The following is a 19,516-nucleotide window of genomic DNA, read 5'->3' as shown; positions in this document are numbered from 1 at the left end:
TTTCTCCCATTCAGTAGATTGTCTTTTTGTTTTGTTGATGGGTTCCTTTGCTGTGCAAAACTTTTAAGTTTAATAAGTCCCATTTATTTATTTTTGCCTTTATTTCCTTTCCTTTAGGAAACAGATTTAAAAAAATATTGCTATGATTTATGTAAAGAAGTGTTCTGCCTATATTTTCCTCTAGGAGTTCTACAGTTTCTGGTCTTACATTTAGGTCTTTAATCCATTTTGAGTTTATGTTTTTGTATATGGTGTGAGAAAATTTTATAAATGCATTCTTTTACATGTAGCTATCCATTTTCCCAGCACCACTTATTGAAGAGACTGTCTTTTCTCCATTGTATATTCTTGTCTCCTTTGTTGTAGATAATTGACCACAAGTGTGTGGGTTTATTTCTGGGCTTTCTGTCCACACTGACCCATGTGTCTGTTTTTGTGCCAGTGCCATACTGTTTTGATGACTGTAGTTTCATAGTATAGTCTGAAGTCAGGGAGCATGGTTCCTCCAGATCTGTTCTTCTTTCTCAAGACTGTTTTTGGCTATTCAGGGTCTTCGTGTTTCCATACAAATTTTAAAGTTATTTGTTCTGGTTCTGTGAAAAATAACATTGGTAGTTTGATCCAATGTCTTCTTTACTGGGGGAGGAGCCGCCCATCCCCCACCCCTCCCAGGGCCCTGGAGGTCTAGTTGCCCAGAACGTCCAGGGGAAGCCCTTGGTCTTAGCCGGCCCCTGCAGTGCATGTCCAGAGCTCTGAGCACCCAGAGTGTGTCCAGGGGTGGTGTCTGAGCATGCCAGGATCCAGGGACCCCTGTGCACTGAGATCAGGAGTGTGGGGCTCAGAGTCAGGTTCCTGTTTGCACCTGTGGCCTCTCTCTGAAGTCCTGCCACCCGGGGCTGTCCTCATCCCCAGGGAAGCTCCCTTCTCTTCCACTCCTTCACATAAGATCTTACGTCTTCTTCAGTGTGATCCCCAGACTATGGGCTCCCAGCAGAGCAGTCACCATGCCCAGTCCCTACCCACACCCCCGTACCAAGCATGCAGGAGGCACTCAGCAATCAACTGCTAATGACACCTGAGTGACCGCCTCTTTCCCAGCAGCCATGTTTCATCCCTAGACAACACCCACCCCTTGCCTTCGTAACCAGGTGGGAAGAAACTGCCCGTAACAGAGGAATTTCTCCCCAGCAGCTTTCCACTCGTGGGCTAAGGGGCTTCCTTCAGCCCAGACTCTCATGATCATCCCAGAAGGATACACACTGGGCCCACACACATCTCTCTATCCAGCTGCATTTCACTTTTTAAAACTTTTTTTCCATATCTTATTTTGAGGCTGCTCATCCTAAATAACTCCCAGATGGCCCAGGCACCCACGCTGAATCACCACTGCAGTCAAGGCTTGGGCATCGCTCTGAAGCCTGATGCCTGATTCACCAAAACCCAGAGGCTGAAGGCGCAGGCACAGTGCTCCCGATTCCTTAATCCTGCCTAAGTCTAGCTCCAACTGTGCTCACATCTGTGCGACACAGGGAAATGAGCCAAATCACTGGGATTAGGCGGAGTCCTGGCAGCTGAGCACGGCATTCAGCTCCATCCTGACGCTGGGCACAGAGGCGGGCACGGAACCCACAGGTAGAGTTGGTGGAGCAGACAAACAGGCAGTAACTGGGAGGCTTCCAGTAAGAAAGATGTGGAGAAGACGGTTTCCTTTTGCCCAAATCGTCCAACCTGTCTTTCTGCATCGAGTCTGATTGCCAGGGACACATTCCAGGATCTGCCTAGAACGAAAGGAACCAGGTGTCTGTGGACCACAGCAGCTAGCCGAACACGGTTCAGGTGCAGTGGCCACCACAGAGGACCAAGACACAGCCCGGCCCCCAGAACCTCCAGGGCAGTGGGAAAAATAATCAGGCACAGCTGATTCCAGGCAGGGCCGAAGAGACTGCAGGAGAGGGGCACAAACCAGCCAAGGCAGTCGGGGGGGGGGGGCGGGGGGGGCGGTTCCTGGGGGACGAGGCTCTCCAGATTGAAGAAGGCAGGGATGGGGTAGGGGATGAGCAGAGGGCGAACCTGGTGGAGGAGCAGGGACCACGACGAGTCCCGGAACAGTAGGGAGATAAATGGTGAGGGCCACTGTCTGTTAGCACTTCCTGTGTGACAGAACCCGTGTTAAGTGGCTTTGGGCCCTGCTTCATTCCCACCTCGCAGCAACCCCCTGAGGGGAGCCCCACCTGTGCGTCAGAGAGAGGAGAGGAGCACAGGCCCAGCTGGAATCACAACGTCCAGCCACATCGTGGCTCCCAGGACGGCTGGTGGCCCTGGGCCATTGTGGAATCCTCTATGGGCCACGTCTCCCCACTTTGCGGGGGCCGGCATCGCCAGCAGCGCCCTTCACGGATGGGAAGCCAAGACTCAGGCTCTGAGTCCCTGGGCTGTCCCAGGGGGTGAGGCTGGCCAGAGTGGCTCCAAATGTTTGCTAAGAAGCCCGAGCGTGTGCCCGGGTCGCCCAAGCAGAAACCAGCCCCCATCAGCACCTCCGGGGAAGGCGCCGTCGTCGCTCCCTTTGCACGGAGGAGGACACTGCGGCCTGGAGAGGCTCAGCGCCTTGCCGGCTCACACAGCTGGCAGGCCGCAGAGCCGGAAGGGGACCCGGAAGCCCGACAAAGAGTCTACACTCAGCGGGAGGCCAAGAGCGTTCCTCGCCTAGAGCACCCTCCCCGGGCACCGCGATGGACGTGACCTGGTGGGGAGGGGGCGGGGAGAAGCCCGAGGTGGGCGGGGATGGGGCGGGGCGGAGCCGGCGGCCTTGATTGGGTGCTGCTTTGAGCTCGTCACGGGACTGCCCCCAGGCCGACGCCCCGCTTGGCCCCGCCCTCGGACCAGACTCCGCCCAGGCCCAGGCCCCGCCCCTCCGCGGCCCGGTTAACCTCCCGGGGCTCACCTGCCGACCACTCTAGAGGCCCGGGTCGAGGAGGATGGGCCCGGATACCCTTGCCCCGGTGCGCAGGAGCCCCTCTGCAGCGCTCAGGCCAGGGGCAATGGTAGCTCTTGGAACCCATACTCGCAGGCACTGTAGGTTGCCTGTTGCTTTTTTCTTAGCTGCTTTACTGAGGTGTAACTTGAAATTCCGCCATTTAAAGCGTACAGTTCAGCGGGGTTTACCCCGAGCTGTGCAGGTATCGCCACAACCTAATTTAGGGCGTTTCCATCCCTCTCCCCAAACCCACTCCTTCCAGTGATCCGCACTCTGACGGCGCTGCGCCGCGGGACCGGGCCGCCAGGGGGCGCCGCGACCCAGCCCTCAGCTGCGCCTGCGCAGGCGCCGCGCGCGAGCCCGAGAGCGAACTCACCGAGCGCGCGCCCGCCCCGTGGAGTGCGCCTGCGCGGAGCCCGTGGCCGCGCCAGCTCCCGCCGGGGGCTCGTCGCTGGGCGGCCGGGCCATGGGGGAGGCTGAGGTGGGCGGCGGTGGCGCGGCGGGCGACAAGGGGCCGGGGGAGGCGGCCACCAGCCCTGCCGAGGAGACGGTGGTGTGGAGCCCCGAGGTGGAGGTGTGCCTCTTCCACGCCATGCTGGGCCACAAGCCCGTCGGTGAGCGGAGCGCCGAGGCCGCGCACCCGCGTGGGGGCGGGGCGGCGGGCAACGGCCGGGGGCGCGCGCGGGGCGGACGGGGCGGGGCCTCCTGTGCCTGCACCCCCGCCGACCCTGCCCCCATCTGCGCACCCCACCCCTGCCCTCTCCTGCACCCCGCCCCCTCCCGCAGCCCCCGCTCCTGCCCCCGCTGCCCCTTCTATACCGTAACCCCGCCCGACTCTGCCCGCTCCTGCGCCCAGCCACCCCGGCCCCTCTTTACTCCTTCCCCGCTGACCCCTGCCCTTTCCTCTCTCCCCTCCCCCCCCACCCCTGCTCCCCTAACCCCACCCCCTCCAACCACTACCCCACCCCCTCCAACCACTGCCCCTCTCGCCCCCTTGCCCCCCACCTCTCTTCCCCACCCTACCTGCTGGCCCGCCCCTCCCCACAAGCTGACCCCTTCCTTCTGCAGGTGTGAACCGGCACTTCCACATGATCTGTATCCGAGACAAATTCAGCCAGAACATCGGGCGGCAGGTCCCATCCAAGGTCATCTGGGACCACCTGAGCACCATGTATGACATGCAGGCACTGGTGAGCAGGACCCCACCCTCCCCAGTCCTCCCAGGGCCAAAGCCCCTCCCTCCCCCAGACAGAGCTGGTGGCAGGGAGCCCCCTCCATGCCTTCTCCCTGGGTCCTTGCCGGGCCCTGGCCTCAGGGACCTTGATGTCTGGGATGTCCCACAGGGGACCAGTTGTTGAACAAGATGGCTCTGAGTAGTTTTACGAAAAACACAAGCCTAATGACGGTAGCTAGTTATTGCATGGAACCTACCTTAGGTGGGGGTTGGGGGGTGGTCGGTTAAGATGTCGCCAGGAGATAACTAGGGAGCTGAAGCTCATGGGAGGGGCTCTTAGGCCGTTGTCAGCCTTGTGGAAAGTCTCCGAGTGCTCTAGGCAGGGAGGTGACCGGGTCTGAGTCCCATTAAGATGAATATGGTGGTTTCTGTGAGAACCAGGCAGGCAGGGGCCCAGGCCTCATGGAACCCCCAGCTGGCCGTGTCTGAGGGGGAAAAGGTTAGCTAGGTAACCAGGACGGCAGAAAAGACAGGTGGGCATTCCCGGCAGAGGAATGGCAGGCGTCAAGGCCCTGTGGCAGCAGGCATTGGTGCGTCAGGGGACGCAGAGGAGGCCGGGGTGTCTGGAGAATGAGTGGGAGTGGGGATGTCAGGTGACCAGCAGGGTGGGAGACCGTGCTGGGGTTAGGCAAGGCTCTGCCTCTCCTCGGGACTTGGGGCTGCCCCAGCCGCCCAGCTGAGACCTGCTGCGCATCTGTGAGGTGGAGAGCGAAGCCCGGGCCTTCTTGTGTCCATAAACCGCGCTGCCGCTCGCTCCCTGTGGGTCTTGGGCAAGTCGTTTGCGCCTCCCATAGAAAGGGGAACTGACAGCTGGGCCCTGGAACTGACCTCCTGGCCCACAGTCAGTACCCTGGAAACTCGAGGACAAGCCGCTAAACTAAAGCAGGCCCTGCAGAGGGGCCGTGCCCACCAGCTGGGGCCCCGCTCCCCGAGAATTCCTGTGTTCAGAGGCTTGACAGGGCTCCCATGCTTGTCATGTTGGGGGTCACCTGACCCCCAGGAACTTCCTGCACCCCGACTCCAGGCTGGCGGCCAGGAGCTAGACACAGATGAGTGTGGCAGGGCCCCTGTCCTGGGGGGCCCTGGTGCGGTAGGAGACAGTTGGCTCTCAGGCGCAGGCACTGGCTCCAAGGTCCCGTGGCTGTGACGCCCAGCACAGGGCCCGCGTGACACTGGGGGGGGCCACCCAGGGGTCTCAGCCCAGGACAGGTGGCCACTCTCCCCTCGCTTCCTTAGACCCCAGCACCGCCATGGAGCTGATGCCTCGGTCACCTGGGGCCTTGTAAATATGAGTCTGTGGACCGCACCCCACAAGGTGACCATGAGCCCAGGAGCCCTCGGGGTTTGCGAAGCTCCCGGATGTTTTGGCACATTTACACGTTGACCACCTGGCTTGTCAGCACAGCTCCCAAGTTGGGGACTGGAGGCCCTGTCTCCTGAACCCCCTCCCAACATAGAGACCCTTCCCACCAGCTCACCTTTCTCTTCGTCCGGCGGTCCGTGTTTCCGGGGTCTCTGTCCCTCTGGCATGTGTGTGACTTCCCTCCATTTTGCTTTGCTTACCTGGTTTCTATGGGGGTGGCTCTCCCTGCCTCCCTGGCTCCTTCCCCCCGGAGACAGGACCCAGGCACCATGGCCTTTCCTCACGGCTGTCGCAGGCTCTGAAGGCGCTCTCCTGGAGGGGGAGCCCATGCAGCCGGGCCGGGCCAGCCTGACAGCGCTGCCTGATTCTGCCCCCGGAGGCATGCCAGCCGGCGGAGCTGCCCCGGCATCATCTCAGGTGACACTAAACCCTTATTCTTCCCATCGTGATGCCTGCCTGTGGCTCGCACTGTAGTTTTGCCTCGTCTGGGTCTCTGTGACAAGCCAGCCCCTCGTAGACTGCACAAGAGAAAGAAGAAAGGTCTCAGCCCTGCGCCTGCCCACTGCAGCCCCCAAGACAGTCACGTGTGTTCATTGGTTGCTCCTGAGTTGTCTCTTACATATCTTTAGTCACATTTTCTTCTTTGTTTCTTAAAAAAACCCAAAATGCCCTGTTTGCCGTCAGCATGAGTCTGAGATTCTTCCATTCCCAAATCCAGAGAGGAACTTCGTCCTTCCAGACGAAATCATTCAAGAAGTCCGAGAAGGTGAGACTCGGGCGAGAGCAGATTTGGGAACTAGGAAAAGCCGAGGGCGGTGGTGTCAGGGTGAAGGTCACGAGCCTCGGGGAGTGAGCGTCACTGGCGGGTGATGCTGGGCCCTCTTGGAGGGGGAGGTCTGGGGGCCCCCGGGACGGGGGGAGGACTTCCTGAAGGACATACGCGCCTCCCGAGTCAGGAGGAGCCCCTGGCCTGAGCCGCTGCAGGTCGGGTGGGGCTGCGGCGCCCACCGCCCCGGGCTCTAGGTCACCGTTGGCCGTCTCCCCCCAGGAAAAGTGGTCATTGAGGAGGAAACGAACGAGGAAATGAAGGAAGACGTGGACCCCCACAATGTGACCGATGATGGTAAGTATGGAGCTCGCCCGCCCCTCCTGGGGCCCTAGGGGCACAGCACCCCAGCCTGGCAAGGCCTCCCCGTCGCGGGCAGCCAGGGCCTGGCACCTGGCTCAGCAGCTGAGAAGGCCGCTTTCGTCTGCTCGGGCAGAGCCTCCCACGCTGGGAGGCCACGCACGGGGCCGGCACGGGGCGGGGAGGGGGGCACGGGGCAGCCTGGCCCCGGGCCCGGTCAGTGGTCACGGGGTGCAAGAGGGTGTCCGACTGAAGTAGAACGGGTGGCGGCCGTCTCAGTGCAGGGCGAACCCCGAGGAGCAAAGACGGGCACGGCTGGGCCTCGCTCCCCCAAGAGGCAGGCCACATGGGCACCCCCAGTTCGGGAGGAGCCTTTTGGGGTCAGTGTCATGTATGTAGGTGTAGATTTCTTAAACTGAACAGGAAGATGAAATAAAATTTTGGATATTCTGTTTTCAGCCAAATGATTTTGTCTCCCAGTTTTTTCATCTTCAGGAAGCTTGGGGAAAGCAACAGAAAAGTCCAGCAAAGACAAAGACAAGAGCAACTCAGACTTGGGGTCCAAAGAGGGGCCGGACAAGCGGAAGCGCAGCCGGGTCACCGACAAAGTCCTGACCGCCAACAGCAACCCCTCCAGCCCCAGCGCGGCCAAGCGGCGCCGGACGTAGACGCTCACAGCAGGCGGGCACCGTGGTCACCAGGCGGTTGGCGGGTCAAATGCCACCGGGCCTGCTGCCTGCCCTCAGGTGCCAGAGGCTCCCGCGGTGCCACTCAGATCGCCTGGGCTCAGGTGGCTCCTGACGACCGGAACGGGACCCGTTCAGATGCTGAGACCCGAGAGGTGTGAGCCCCGGCCACGTCCGCTCCGGACACTCGTGGCTTCGTGACGACGGCCGAGCTGCGCCGGTGGCTAAGCGTTGGCATGGGCCTGCGGACCAGGCTGCATGGGCAGAGAGCGGGGCACAGCCAGCAATAACACACCGACCCCCCTCTCTGCTCTGAGGAGCCCCGGTCTTCCCGTTTGTCCATCTGTCCTTCTGTCTACCGCTCTCACCTGACTGTGGCCTCAGGAGAGCGTCAGGCCGCAGGCGCCGGCCCCTCCACCACCCGAGAGACTGAGAACTGGGTATTTTGCCTCATTCACTTGTACTGTAACGATGTATATAATTTGGTTGGTATTTCACTATTTAATTTTTAAGAAGCCTATTTTACTAGTGTTTTATATGAAAAAAAATACTGCAGAAGTTAAACCTGTGTTGTATTTTTTCTGAGATGTTTTGTTTTAAGGTAACAGACCACTGAGATACTTTTTGCTCAGTTTTTATATGCCGATACAGAGAATTTGTAGCGGTTATTTTTGTATTCTCAAGTAACTCGCAAACAGACCAAATGAGCATGTGGAGGGAGGCAGGACGTGGGGCTGACCCGCCGCAGCCTGGGCCCCGGGCTGACCGAGGGACACTTGTGTTTGACTGAGGGACATTAAAACACAAAAAAGCAACCTGGAGTTGTGTGATTTTGATACCAAAGTAAGTTAACTTCTCCTACAATAGGAAGTTGTATTTTTTCAAGATTTATAACTGAAGCTAACTTTGATGTACTGGATCACTTGATACAATGAATATACAACCTAGGTTCCAGAGTGGCTATTTTGTTGCATGTAAGCAACCCTTCAAATGCAAAATGTCAAGAGAGCAAACCAGCCGGAGCTGGTGCCTGCTTCCCAAGGACAAACGAACGTGATGGTGAGAATTCGGGCTGAGCTTGTGTTGAGAGGCGCAGCCCGGCCTCCCGAGTGACAGCAAAGGTGCTCGCCATCATCTTGACAAACCACGAGGGCATTGAATGCCACCCGTCCCCCACCATCAGGAGCAGGAGGTCAGAACTGGCTGAGGCCAGGCCAGGAGCTCCATGGGCTGAGGTCACCTGGCGCGGGGTCAGAGGTCGGCACCTGCTCCCCTGGCAGGGCCGACACTGTCCGGCAGTGTCTTGTGTCAGGTTGAGTGTCTTGGGTGGGGTCTGCCGACCCTGAGCAGCCCTGGCCTTCCAGCCCGACTGCCCTGTGCGGGAAGCTGGGGCAGAAGCTTGCACCCCACAGTCAGGCCTGCTGCATGGGGGACCCCTGTGGGGTAAGTCTCCAGCAGAAGATCACACCCTCGGAGGTAACCTTCTGCCACGGGGAGGGGACTCTAGATGGAGCCCAGGTGCAGTTGGGTGTGACTGGCACTTGTAAAGCGGAAGCTGGGCAGCGTCTGAGAACAAGCCTTGTGTGGCAGCAGGCAGCCGTGGGAAGGCTGTGCTCTGAGCGCTGCAGGCTGGGGCCACGGCCCTGTCTCCACTGCATGCTTGTCTGTTCTCTGGGGCAGAGGTGGGGAGCCTGCCCACCCACGTGCTCTCAGAGCTGCCCAACCCTGGAGGGCACCCCAGCACCCATCAGTGCCTGCATCAGAGGCTGGAAGTCACAGCCAGGGTCTCTGAGGCCAGCTGCAAGTCAGCTAAGAAGGCCAGGCCCGTGGCCGCAGCGTGCGGTGGGCCAGCCCCACCCGATGCCTGGCAGCTCTTCTATCGCCTGCTCCTCGGGACACTTGCCCAGGCCATCGGTGGCAGACGATTTGCAGAAATGCCCAGAGCTCCATACCTTTGGCGGAGTCACCACTGTCCTTTTAGAAAGTCGTCCAGGCAAGATGGTACCCTGAGAGGTAACAGGTTGGTGAGCCTGCAAGGAATTGGCACCAGCACCAAAAAAGGTCTTTAGCTGTGCCCACGGCCAAGATTGGCAGGTTCTGTTCAGCTCTGGGTCGTCCCCAGCTGCACAGCTTGAGGACTGTCACGTCCCCTGAGGCCTGGTAGCTGACTTGCAGGGCTGGGCGAGGTCAGCATCCCCGGGGGCTGGGCTGGGCCTCAGTCTGTGTTGAACAGCCCCGAGGGTGATACCCGGTCATTTCTGCCTCCAGGTGTTTGGGTCTTTGCCTGGTGCCCCCTTGTAAGTGCAGGCAGCCCCTGTGCTTTCTTGTAACCATTATAATGCAGCAAAGGGGACAGGAGGGCAGACCCATGAGGACACTGCACTATGGGACTCTACTGGAGAGAGACTTTCCCGCTGGCCTTGAAGAAGCAAACTGCCCAGTTGTGAACCTTTGGAGGGGACACAGGGATCTCTGCCCTACTGCCCAGGAAGATGGCTTCTACCAACCATCTGAGGGGTCTTGAAAGCAGTTCAGTCCCCAAAGGAAATCTGATGAGACTGCTGCCCCAGCCGACACCTGGAGGGCATCCTGGGGGGACACCTGGGGGACAACTTCCAGGGGGTGTCCTCCTGGGGGCATCCTTGTGGGGGGACATCCTCCACACATTCGTACGGGGTGGGGGACAGCTGCTGTGGACAACCTCCAGGGGGGCCACCCTTCGGGGTACATCCTGCCTCAGGTCATCCTGAGGGGGCACGATGGTGGAGAGAGGTATCCTCCAGGGGAAATGTTCTGGAGGGGAAGGGACATTCTGGGGGGTGCTCTGGGGGACAGGGACCCTCTGGAAACATCCTCAGAGGAGAGGGCATCCTGGGCTACATTCTTCTGAGGAGGGCATGGGGGCGGGGCTTCTTCCAGGGGATGGTTCTGGACTTCTAGGAGGTAAGCATCCTCCAAGAAAAAGATCTCCAGGGTGGGGATCTCAGGGTGGAGGGGAACATTCCCGGACAGTGGAAGAGAGACTTTTCAGGTTGGTGGGTTGGGGAGGCAAGCATCCTCCAGGGAAACATCTTTTCGGGGGACATTTTCCCAGGGGAAAGGGATATTCTGGGCGGATCCTGAGGGGGTGTCCTCGGGGAGCATCCTCCAGGGGGCCTCTCCAGGGAGAAACCACCAAGGTGGGCATGGGTGGCGGGCAACCTCACGGGGGAAGGGGGCGAGCGTCCTCCGGAGGGGCTTTCTCGGGGTGATGGGCCTCCTCCAGGGGGACATCCTTCAGGGGGCCTCGTGGGGATGGGCCTCCTCCGGGCGGGGCGGACGGAGTCGGCAGCCTCGGGCCCGCCCCCGGCACGCCCCCGGCACGCCCCCCGGCACGCCCCCCCGGCACGCCCCCCCGGCACGCCCCCGCGCTTCCTCCCTCTATCACTTTCGCTTCCGCCGGAGCGGGTCCCGCCGCCGCTGGAGTATGGAGGACCCGGACTGCGACTCGACCTGGGAGGAGGACGAGGAGGAGGACGGCGAGGGCCCGGGGGCCGGGGCCGACGAGGATGGCGAGGCCGGCGCTCCGGGGGACGTGGAGGCCGAGGCGGACCCGCGGCCCAGCGCGTTCCAGGTGCCGCCCCCGCGCGCTGGGGACCCGGCGCCCCTGGGGAGGCCGCGTTGGAATAGGGGGCAAGGCCCGGCTCCTGGAAAATCGTTCCCCCCCGACCCCGGGGCCGGGTGTGGAGGCCCCTCCCGGAGACCCGGCTTGGGGCCCGGCTCCCCATCTCCAGCGGTTGCCCTCTTCCCGGCCCTGTCCTCCTCCTCCCCCATCGTGATCCCCAGGACACCCTGAGATCCGCCCGACCCCCTCCCCCGCACCCCCCGCCCCCGCACCAGGGCACCTTGCAGGGAATCCAGGGCCACCCTCAGACCCGTGTCCCCAGGACCAGATCTGCGTAAGGACACCTCCTCAAGGGGGTGGCCCCGCACATCCTGGACTTCTCTCTGTCCTGCCCCAGCCTCAGGCCTTGGCTCTGTCCTCTGAAGAGGCCTGAGCCCTCAGTGCTGGCCCCCTCCACTGCTCCTCTCGGCCTCCTGGAGCTCCCTCCTCCACCCTGGCGCCCCTCGGGGGGCACCTCACCCTGCCCCGCTGTCCAGGACTCCAGCTTCCCTCAGGCCCCAGAGCCCCCAGCCTGCCCCACCCCCACTGATCCTCAGCGCAGCACCCACCCACTCTGGCTGGGGCTGACCTCACGTCGTCTTGGAGGTGGCCTTGGAGGCTACATGTGTGTGGCGTGCCTGCGCCAGGGTGGCCGGCTGTGCCCACCGGTTACTCGTTGTCACCACTGGTTACTTGTCATAACCATGGTTACTCATCATTACCAGTGGTTACTTGCTAGCACTCGCCGGGTGTCACATTCCCGGAGTGGGTGCAGCTGGGGTTCTGGGTAAGAGGGAAGGCCCCAAGTGGTAGCTGTCACCATGTGTCCCCCTCACTTTGGGATGAGGGCCTCCTGGCACCATGTCTAGGGAGTCTTGAATTCCAGCCTGTGTGGTGTCGGGGATGGATTCTCCCTGTAGCAGATGAGGGCTCTGGTTTTCAGGTTTCTCTCTGTGTCTTGGAGTGGTCAGTCAGCGAGAGGGACCCCAAGGGGCTCCTGGGCCTGGCTGGAAGGCCGGCGGCCTCGGCACTTCTCTAGTGTTTCAGGGAGGTAGGCTGGGCAGTGGTCAGGGTCACAGGAGTCACAGGGCAGGAATCTGGCTCTTTCCGCAGGCAGATGCCCACTGGGCATGGTGCAGCTTAGGTGACAGGACACTGTCACCACCATAGTTCCATGGGCCATGCTCCTAAAGCAGTGCTCTGGCACCTTGACCTCCCTGTGAGATGCCCACAATCCTCTGACCTCTTTCCTGTCTCCTTCCTGCTGTGGCTTCTGTCCCTCTACAAAGTTCCAATCCCCTCTCCCACAGGGGCCCCCATGGTCCTCCCTGGCTGCCCCACACTGGGTCCCAGCATGGCTTTTTGGTGCTTCGTCCTGGGCTCCATCATTTGTGCATCTGTGGGGCTGGCCTTGCTCTGAGCTGTGCACGTGACCAGCATCGGTCAGGACCCATTCTCTTGAGATGACCCAGGGAGGCAGACAAATGGAAACTGATGGAGGGGCGGGGCCAGCTTCTGCTGAGTTTCAGTTTCATCTGCTGTCCATTGGCCAAACTGGCATCTGGCTAAGAAGCCCAGCAGGGGAAGCATCTGGGGCCCCTCCTGGCAAGGCCACTGCCCTTAGGGACACAGCCCCTTAGGTGACAACTTAGAGCACAGTGCAAGGAGGAAGTGCTGGGAAAGGCGGGGTTCCCAGGGCAAGGTCCTGGGGTGTGATCCAAGCAGGGTAGCCAGCAAACATGGGAGGAGAAAGTGAAGCTAGAGTTAGGGGGGCTCCACCCCAAGAATGCACATTGGCCTGGGGTTCCTGAGGGCTGGAGCGAGCAGCAGGGAGCCAGCCTCCCTCCAGCTACTCCGACCGCCTCTGATTTTGCTGACAGCTAGCCCAGGTCCTTGCTGCCGTCACCAGGATGGGGGGCTCCATGGGGTGGGTCCTGCTTGCTGGCTGCCTTGAGGAGTGGGGAGGGTCTCCTTGGGGGTGTCTCATCCAGTCTCCTCTCTTCCCAGCTCAAGGTGACAGGGTCCCGAAACTGGCGAGCAGTGCGGGACACACGCAGGTACCGGCACCACTACCCGGTAGGTAGCTGCCTGCAGCGCCCTTGCCCCCTGCAGCCCACCCAGGACCAAATCCTCCTCCCGGAGAAGGCCAGCTGGACAATGTCCCATCAGCCCTTCTCAGACAATGTCCCACGTCCTGCCGGACACCCCAGCTGGGCCTGCTGCTCCTTCGCCTAATCATGGGGTGACAGCACGGCGCCCTAACTCCCATCTCAGTGCCGTTACCTTTAAAACACGTGACGGCGCCAGCTGGCAGCTCGTCCACAGGAGGCCCGGCACCGCTAGCCCATCTCACAGCCTCCTTTCCCTCAGCCCCGGCTCCCTGCACCCAAGAGTCTCAGGCAATCCCTGGGCTGTCTTTGGGGTGCAGATGAAGGGGACCTCCCAGCCCTGGCCCACGTTGGTGAGGGGAAGGTCGTTGCTGGTGGTCAGAGGTGGCTGCTGTCCGCCAAGTGTGGAGGCTGGTCCTCACCTTCGGGGTGGGGGGCCCAGGCTTGGCACTTGGGGTCTTCACCAGCCTTCAGGATGTCTGGAGGTTCACGGGCCAAGAGCAGACACCGCCCCCCCTACTCATCCCAGGAATGCTTTAGTGTGAGGGGCCCTTGGAGGCAGCCTGTTTTGGTGATGTCCTGACTGGCACCTTTCTCTGGCTCCTCAGGATTTGGTGGAAGAAGATGGCAATGGTGACATGCCCAACCTGAGTTTCTACAAAAACGAGATTCGGTTCCTGCCTAACGGTGTGTACCTGCTCGGCTGCTGGCAGCTCCAGCCTCGGGGGGCTCCCTTCTCCCCTCTGCCTGTCTGGTCTGCTGGGACCTGGTTTGGACACGTGGCTTTCAGATAGCCCCACGGTGCCCCCTGGAAGCTGCTGAGGGGCTGCCAGGGCCCCAACCCTTGGCCTGGATCCACTGGCCAACACGCTCCGAAGGGCCAGGCAATGAACGTTGGTGGCTTTGCAGGCCGCACCATCTCTGTCCGACTACCCGACTCTCCGACTCTCCCTCTATAGTGGGAAAGCAGCATATGTAAGCTAACAGGAAAGAACAGTTTTTACGTTTTTAAATGATTGGGAAGATTTAAGATATAATAACATTTTGTTACATGTGAAAATCACATGAGATTCAGATTTCAGTGTCCATAGTGAGGTTTCCTTGGAACTCACCCATGCCCTTGCACGTACGTGTTGTCTGTGGCTGCTTTCCTGCCACAGCACAGGCCGGTGGCCGCACAGCCTCAAGTGTTCCCCTCCTGGCCCTTTGCAGAAACAGGGACTGCCCTGCGGGAGACCAGGCTGCAGGGTGGGGCTTGGCTGCAGGTTCTGTTTGAGGGTAGAATTCTGGCCAGCAGCCTGTGCTTTGTGGGGTATGGCGAGGCCCCCCTTCTGCAAAGACAGGTGCAGGTTTGGGACCACTTGTCCTTCCCCGATGGGGCCTGCCCACTCAGGTCTGCCCTCCATCAGCAATAAGGGTCCGCTTTCCAGGTGGCAGAGTGGCAGTCGGCCAAAGTGGGGTTAAAATCACACGAGATGAGCACAACCTGAAGCTGCCAGGCCCCGAGGTCCTCACGAAAGGGGCAGCGGGCGGTGGGAGGAGGGGCTTTCGGGAGCCCTGGCTGACTTGTCCCCGTGGGGCTCCCAGGCTGTTTCATTGAGGACATTCTTCAGAACTGGAAGGAAGAGTACGACCTCCTGGAGGACAATCACTCCTACATCCAGTGGTGAGTGGGCAGGGCGGGGCCGAGGTTGCGGGGCGGGGCTCCGGAGGAGCGGCTTGAGGCCCCGCCCAGGCTGGAGCCTGGCTCCGCCTCTCCCAGGCACAGCGCTTACTGAGCAGGCGCACTGCCCTCAGCGCCCAGTGCCCGGCACTGCGGGCGGGACCAGGTAAGGGGAGACCGGGTCCTGCAGCCTGGGTTCTTCTGGGTTCTCCAGCTGTAAACAGTCTCTGCCGCTGGGAGCTGGCACCGGTCTTGGGGGACAGGAAGAGCAGCAAACCAGCTGGCTGGAGGCCACACGAGCCTGTCCGCGGAGCCCCTCTGCCGCGGGAGCGGGTTCTAACGGTGCCTTGAGGCGCCCCCGGATGCTGCCCCACAAACGCGGTGTCCTTTAAGGACAGCTTGCAGGGAGCCAACCTGGGGCACAGGGTTTCCCGGGGAATAATTCCACAGCATTAATGATGGGAGGAACAGAAGAATGTGAAAATGAAAAGGAATGGAGGGCTTCCCGGGGGGTGGCTGGCCGGTGCCCTTGCTGCTGAGTGGGCGGGCTGGGACTTCTGTAGGTGGGTCTGTCCTGCGCCCTCATCCTGGGCACCCTCCCTGGAGCTCTCCCACCCTTGCCCCTTGGCTTTACTGACTGGTGAGAACCCGTGGCACATGTGGTCCAGCCAGCCCCCGGAGGCAAGCGGAGAGCCGCCCCAGGCTGCCCAGCCAACGCGTGCCAAGTGGCTGGTGGCCCGCGTCTGCCACTGACGGGGCCCGTGCCATCTCTTCCTTCACAGGCTGTTTCCCCTGCGGGAGCCAGGAGTAAACTGTCACGCCAAGCCCCTCACGCTCCAAGAGGTCGAGGTGAGCTCTAAAGGCCAGGGGAGGGGCCTGGCTGGCCACAGGGGTTCGCGTGCCCCTTCAGGAGCTGCTGGGGGTACAGGAGCTAGAGGAGCCCCTCCCCCCCAGCCGTGTAATTATCTTCCCTCCCAAGTGGTCCTCGCCTCTGCCCCCAGTGCTCCTTGCGGGCTGCCAGAGAAATCCGACTGTGAGGATTGCTCACATCCAGGGGTCCAGGGCAGGGGCCACGAGCAGAGTCAGAGTGACCGGGCTCTGCCTTGGTCAGCCCTGGTTTGGGCTGGATTGGGGATGCCCTGGATGGTCGGGAGGGGGCTCCAGGAGCCAAGGAGCCCGCGAGAGAGGCCAAGCAGGTGCACCGAGGAGACAGGGTGGGTGCTTGCTGCCCTGTGTCCAGCCCTGGAGTCCCTGAGGTCCCCTCTCAGGTCAGGGAGTTCCTCTTGGGGCTACAGCAGCACCTCAGGCCTCGGAGAGACCTTGCGGCAGCTCAGAGTGAAGAGAGCATCCCTGGACTTCTGCACCCTGGCACTTCACCCTAAGGGTCTGAGCCGAAGCCCCGGGATGAATCGGGGACCGAGGGAGGCGTGCGGCCCCACAACTGCATTGGCGCCACCCTGAGCTCCCTGCTGCTCTCCGGGGGCGTTTTCCAGGCGTTTAAAAGCTCCACAGAGGTCAGGAAGCGGTTGGTCCAGGCCTACGAGCTCATGCTGGGCTTCTTCGGAATCCAGCTCAAGGACCGAGACACGGGCCGGGTGTGCCGAGCACAGAACTACCAGAAGCGCTTCCAGAACCTCAACTGGTGAGGATGCCCCTCACCCCAGGCCCAGCAGCTCGGGGGTCCTCACAGCCGGTCTCAGGTTGGGGAGGAGGCCTGCAGGGCCGGTGCCTGAGGCTCTGGGCATCCTCCTTGCTTTCAGAGCGCGGGTGGACCCCACCTGATAGGGGTGTGAGAGCTAAAGAAAGCCGCGCGAGTCCACAAGCCTCTTGGCTGTGCCCTCCTGCCCACATGGGCATGGGTCAGGTTGTCAGGGGGCCTCCATCACCTTCACAGCATCCCTGAGCCTTGCACCCGCTGGGAGTGGCAGGCACGCCCCCCTCTCCCGCCTTGGGAAACACTGGGCTTGGGGGAGGCACAGAGCGCGACTCTGCTGATGGTACAACCACCCTTTCCCGTGGGTAACTGAGGCCCCCGCCTCTGGAGGGTCCCCACCTGGTCCTCTTCCAGCTGAGGTGGGGGTGGGTGTTCCATGGGACCAAGGGGACAGTCACCCTTCTAGAGGATGTATCCCAATCCCTCACCTACATGATCCAGGCTCACAGGCCGTCTTCTCAGGGACCGGGGCCCTGCAGGGGGAGCAGGTGGGGATGGGGACTGGCCTGTGGGCCGAAGTGTCTCTGCTGGTGGACATCAGGCTCTGGGGATGGGGGTGGGGGGGGAGGGTGGGATTTGGCTGAGCGCCGCCCACCCCCGCGTAGCCCTGCCAGCGCCCCCTGTCCCCTCCAGGCACAGCCACAACAACCTCCGCATCACCCGCATCCTCAAGTCTCTGGGGGAGCTGGGCCTGGAGCACTACCAGGCGCCCCTGGCCCGCTTCTTCCTGGAGGAGACGCTGGTGCGCCGGCAGCTGCCGGGCGTCCGGCACAGCGCCCTGGATTACTTTGTGTTCACCGTGCGGTGCCGGCACCAGCGCCGTGAGCTGCTGTACTTCGCCTGGGAGCACTTCCGGCCCCGCTACAGGTTCGTCTGGGGGCCCCACGACAAGCTGCAGAAGTTCAGGCCGTGCTCTCCTCCCTGCTCGCCCCGGCCGGCCCGCCCAAGGCAGGCCGATGGGGAGGAGAGCCCTGGGGACCCCCTCCTTGAGGCCGGAGCCCAGGGGCAGACCTGCGGGCCAGGGAGGCATGAGGAGGGGGACCCGGTGGCCCAGGGTCCCCAGCCTCCCGGCACAGAGCCCCAGGAAGCTGGAGCCTTGGAGAAGGACCAGGGAGATGAGGCCGGCGAGGAGCAGGGACCAGAGTCTCCAAACCCCAAGGAGAGCAAGAAGAGGAAGTTGGAGGCGAATCTGCGGGAGCGGGCCCCAGGGGAGCCGGGCCCGAGCGCCTCGGAGGTGGAGAAGATCGCCCTGAACTTGGAGGGCTGTGCCCTCAGCCAGGGCAGTCTCGGGGCGGAGACCCAGGAAGTGGGCAGCCAAGCCCCGGAGGAAGCCGAGCAGCCCTGCCCCCAGCCCCTGGAGGCCAAGGTGGCGGATGAGGTGAGGAAGCGAAGGAAGACGGACCAGGGTGCCAGGGACGGCACTGGGGTGGCAGCAGGTGATGGCACCCTGACGCTGGCCACCACCCAGCCCCCTGCCCCTTCAGGGTGCCCAGTGGCTGAAGAGGGTGAAAATGGGGTCAAAGAAGAAGCAGGTGGCCAGGCAGGGCCGGATCAGGGTGCCCCCGGGAGCCCAGCCACTGCAGGACCCGAGGTGGATGAGAGGGCTGAGAGGGCAGAGCCCACGGAGGCAGGGCCCTCTGTCCAGCCCGGAGAGCCTTAGGGAAGGGGACGCCCGGGGCCCTGCCCTGCCCTGCCGCAGGCCTGGGAGCCATGTCGCCAGCTGTTCTCAGCGCCCAGCTCTGTGGGCCTCTCCCTGCTGGTCACTGCAGCCACTACTGCAACTGCTGGAAGGGCAGGTCCCGCCCTTAGGGGAGGCCAGGGCTTCAGCATCCTTCTTTCCTCGACCTCACTTCCCGCCTCTTTCGTCCTCTGTGCCGCTGCCCGCCCCCCACCTCTGTAACTTGGCTCCTCATGGCCTGGGGGGTGTGGGAGGGCGGATCATTTTCTTAGTCTGGTGCAGAGGCCTTTTCTGAATAAACTCATTTGACTTTGAGTGTTTGGGCGTGGACGGTGGCCCTGTGGGTGGCCGGGGCAGGGGAGGGGCTGGTCTCATGAGTGATGCTGGCTGGACACCCTCTGGGTGCACGTGGCCCGGCTGTGGCACCACTTTGCCCGTGGGAGTGCCTGGGGTGCAGCAGTGGTGCAGGCCTCCTGGGCACCCTGACCCCACAGCCTCCCAGAGCCTCTGGGGCTGGACAGCTGGTCCCTCGGCTGCCTTTTGTCACCAGTTCAGGAGCGTGGGGAGCAGTGTTCAGTGCGCCCTGATTTGGGGTTCCGTGATATGCCTTGGGGAGCAGGCTCAGTGGTGTGCTCTGTGGCTCTGTCCCCTCTGTCCCCTCCCTGGCAGCCACAGCCGCCCCTCACCCCATCGGTCCTCCACACAGGGACCCCCTGGGCCCTCCGACCCGGCGTGGGAACGGAGTGCCTCCCTCCCTCAGCAGCCCCCACCCCGCAGGGCATGCTGCCCCTCAACCTGGCTTTGTCCCCTGTGCCAGGACCGCTCCCTTCCTTTCTACATCAACGCCAAGGGTGAGGAGACTCGGAAGTGATGGAGGTCACACCTGGGGGGGGGGGAGGGGAAGGGAGTTAGGGGCTGGGACCTGGGTCCCGTTTTCATGCTCCCCACAGCTCCTGTGGGGAGGGGGATGGACAAACTGGAAGCCACTCACTGGGGTGGGTGTGGGGCATAGTGTCATCAGGTCCTCGTCCAGGCCATTATGGGGCTCAGGTTCAGATGGAGAAGCTTGGAGCGTGAAGTGAGAAGTGGACCCCATTGGAGCAACCCTTGGGGGGCGGATGTCTGTGCCCAGCAGTGGGGCCTGGGGATGGGAGGGCAGGCAGCTTGGGCCCACCTGACCCGCAAGCTTCGGGGAGAGTGATGGCCCAAAACAGGTGGGCAGTGACACCGGACTCTGACAGGTGGATGTGAGGCCAGCCTTGTGGCCTTCCCCAGGCCACTGTGGCTATCTGGGCTTCGAGGCAGGGGCTGCTCTCCAGGGGGAGGG

General features: G+C 62.0%; 2 protein-coding genes across 3 annotated transcripts; both read left to right on the top strand.

The window, feature by feature from the left end:
- The first annotated feature begins 3,354 nt into the window (after positions 1 to 3,354).
- On the top strand, positions 3,355 to 8,198 carry MRGBP (MRG domain binding protein). Its single transcript, XM_061208575.1, has 5 exons — positions 3,355 to 3,588; positions 4,043 to 4,164; positions 6,256 to 6,337; positions 6,620 to 6,694; positions 7,178 to 8,198. The coding sequence occupies exons 1-5, from the start codon at positions 3,441 to 3,443 to the stop codon at positions 7,363 to 7,365; spliced, it is 615 nt and encodes a 204-aa protein (XP_061064558.1). The 5' UTR covers positions 3,355 to 3,440; the 3' UTR covers positions 7,366 to 8,198.
- A 2,628-nt stretch (positions 8,199 to 10,826) lies between these two features.
- OGFR (opioid growth factor receptor) lies at positions 10,827 to 18,504 on the top strand. Of its 2 annotated transcripts, XM_061207873.1 has the most exons (8): positions 10,827 to 10,996; positions 13,034 to 13,102; positions 13,743 to 13,821; positions 14,722 to 14,800; positions 15,580 to 15,646; positions 16,291 to 16,439; positions 17,145 to 17,889; positions 17,996 to 18,504. In XM_061207873.1, exons 1-8 carry the CDS (start codon positions 10,850 to 10,852, stop codon positions 18,482 to 18,484), a joined length of 1,824 nt encoding a protein of 607 aa, XP_061063856.1. In that variant the 5' UTR covers positions 10,827 to 10,849; the 3' UTR covers positions 18,485 to 18,504. The 2 variants fall into 2 exon arrangements, with proteins under 2 accessions (XP_061063856.1, XP_061063857.1); XM_061207874.1 differs by having other exon boundaries at positions 17,145 to 18,266.
- The last annotated feature ends 1,012 nt before the right edge of the window (positions 18,505 to 19,516 follow it).

This window comes from Eubalaena glacialis, chromosome 13, assembly GCF_028564815.1.
Source record: "Eubalaena glacialis isolate mEubGla1 chromosome 13, mEubGla1.1.hap2.+ XY, whole genome shotgun sequence".
In the NCBI taxonomy this organism is placed as follows: domain Eukaryota; kingdom Metazoa; phylum Chordata; class Mammalia; order Artiodactyla; family Balaenidae; genus Eubalaena; species Eubalaena glacialis.
This window is presented reverse-complemented; position numbering and strand designations above follow the sequence as displayed.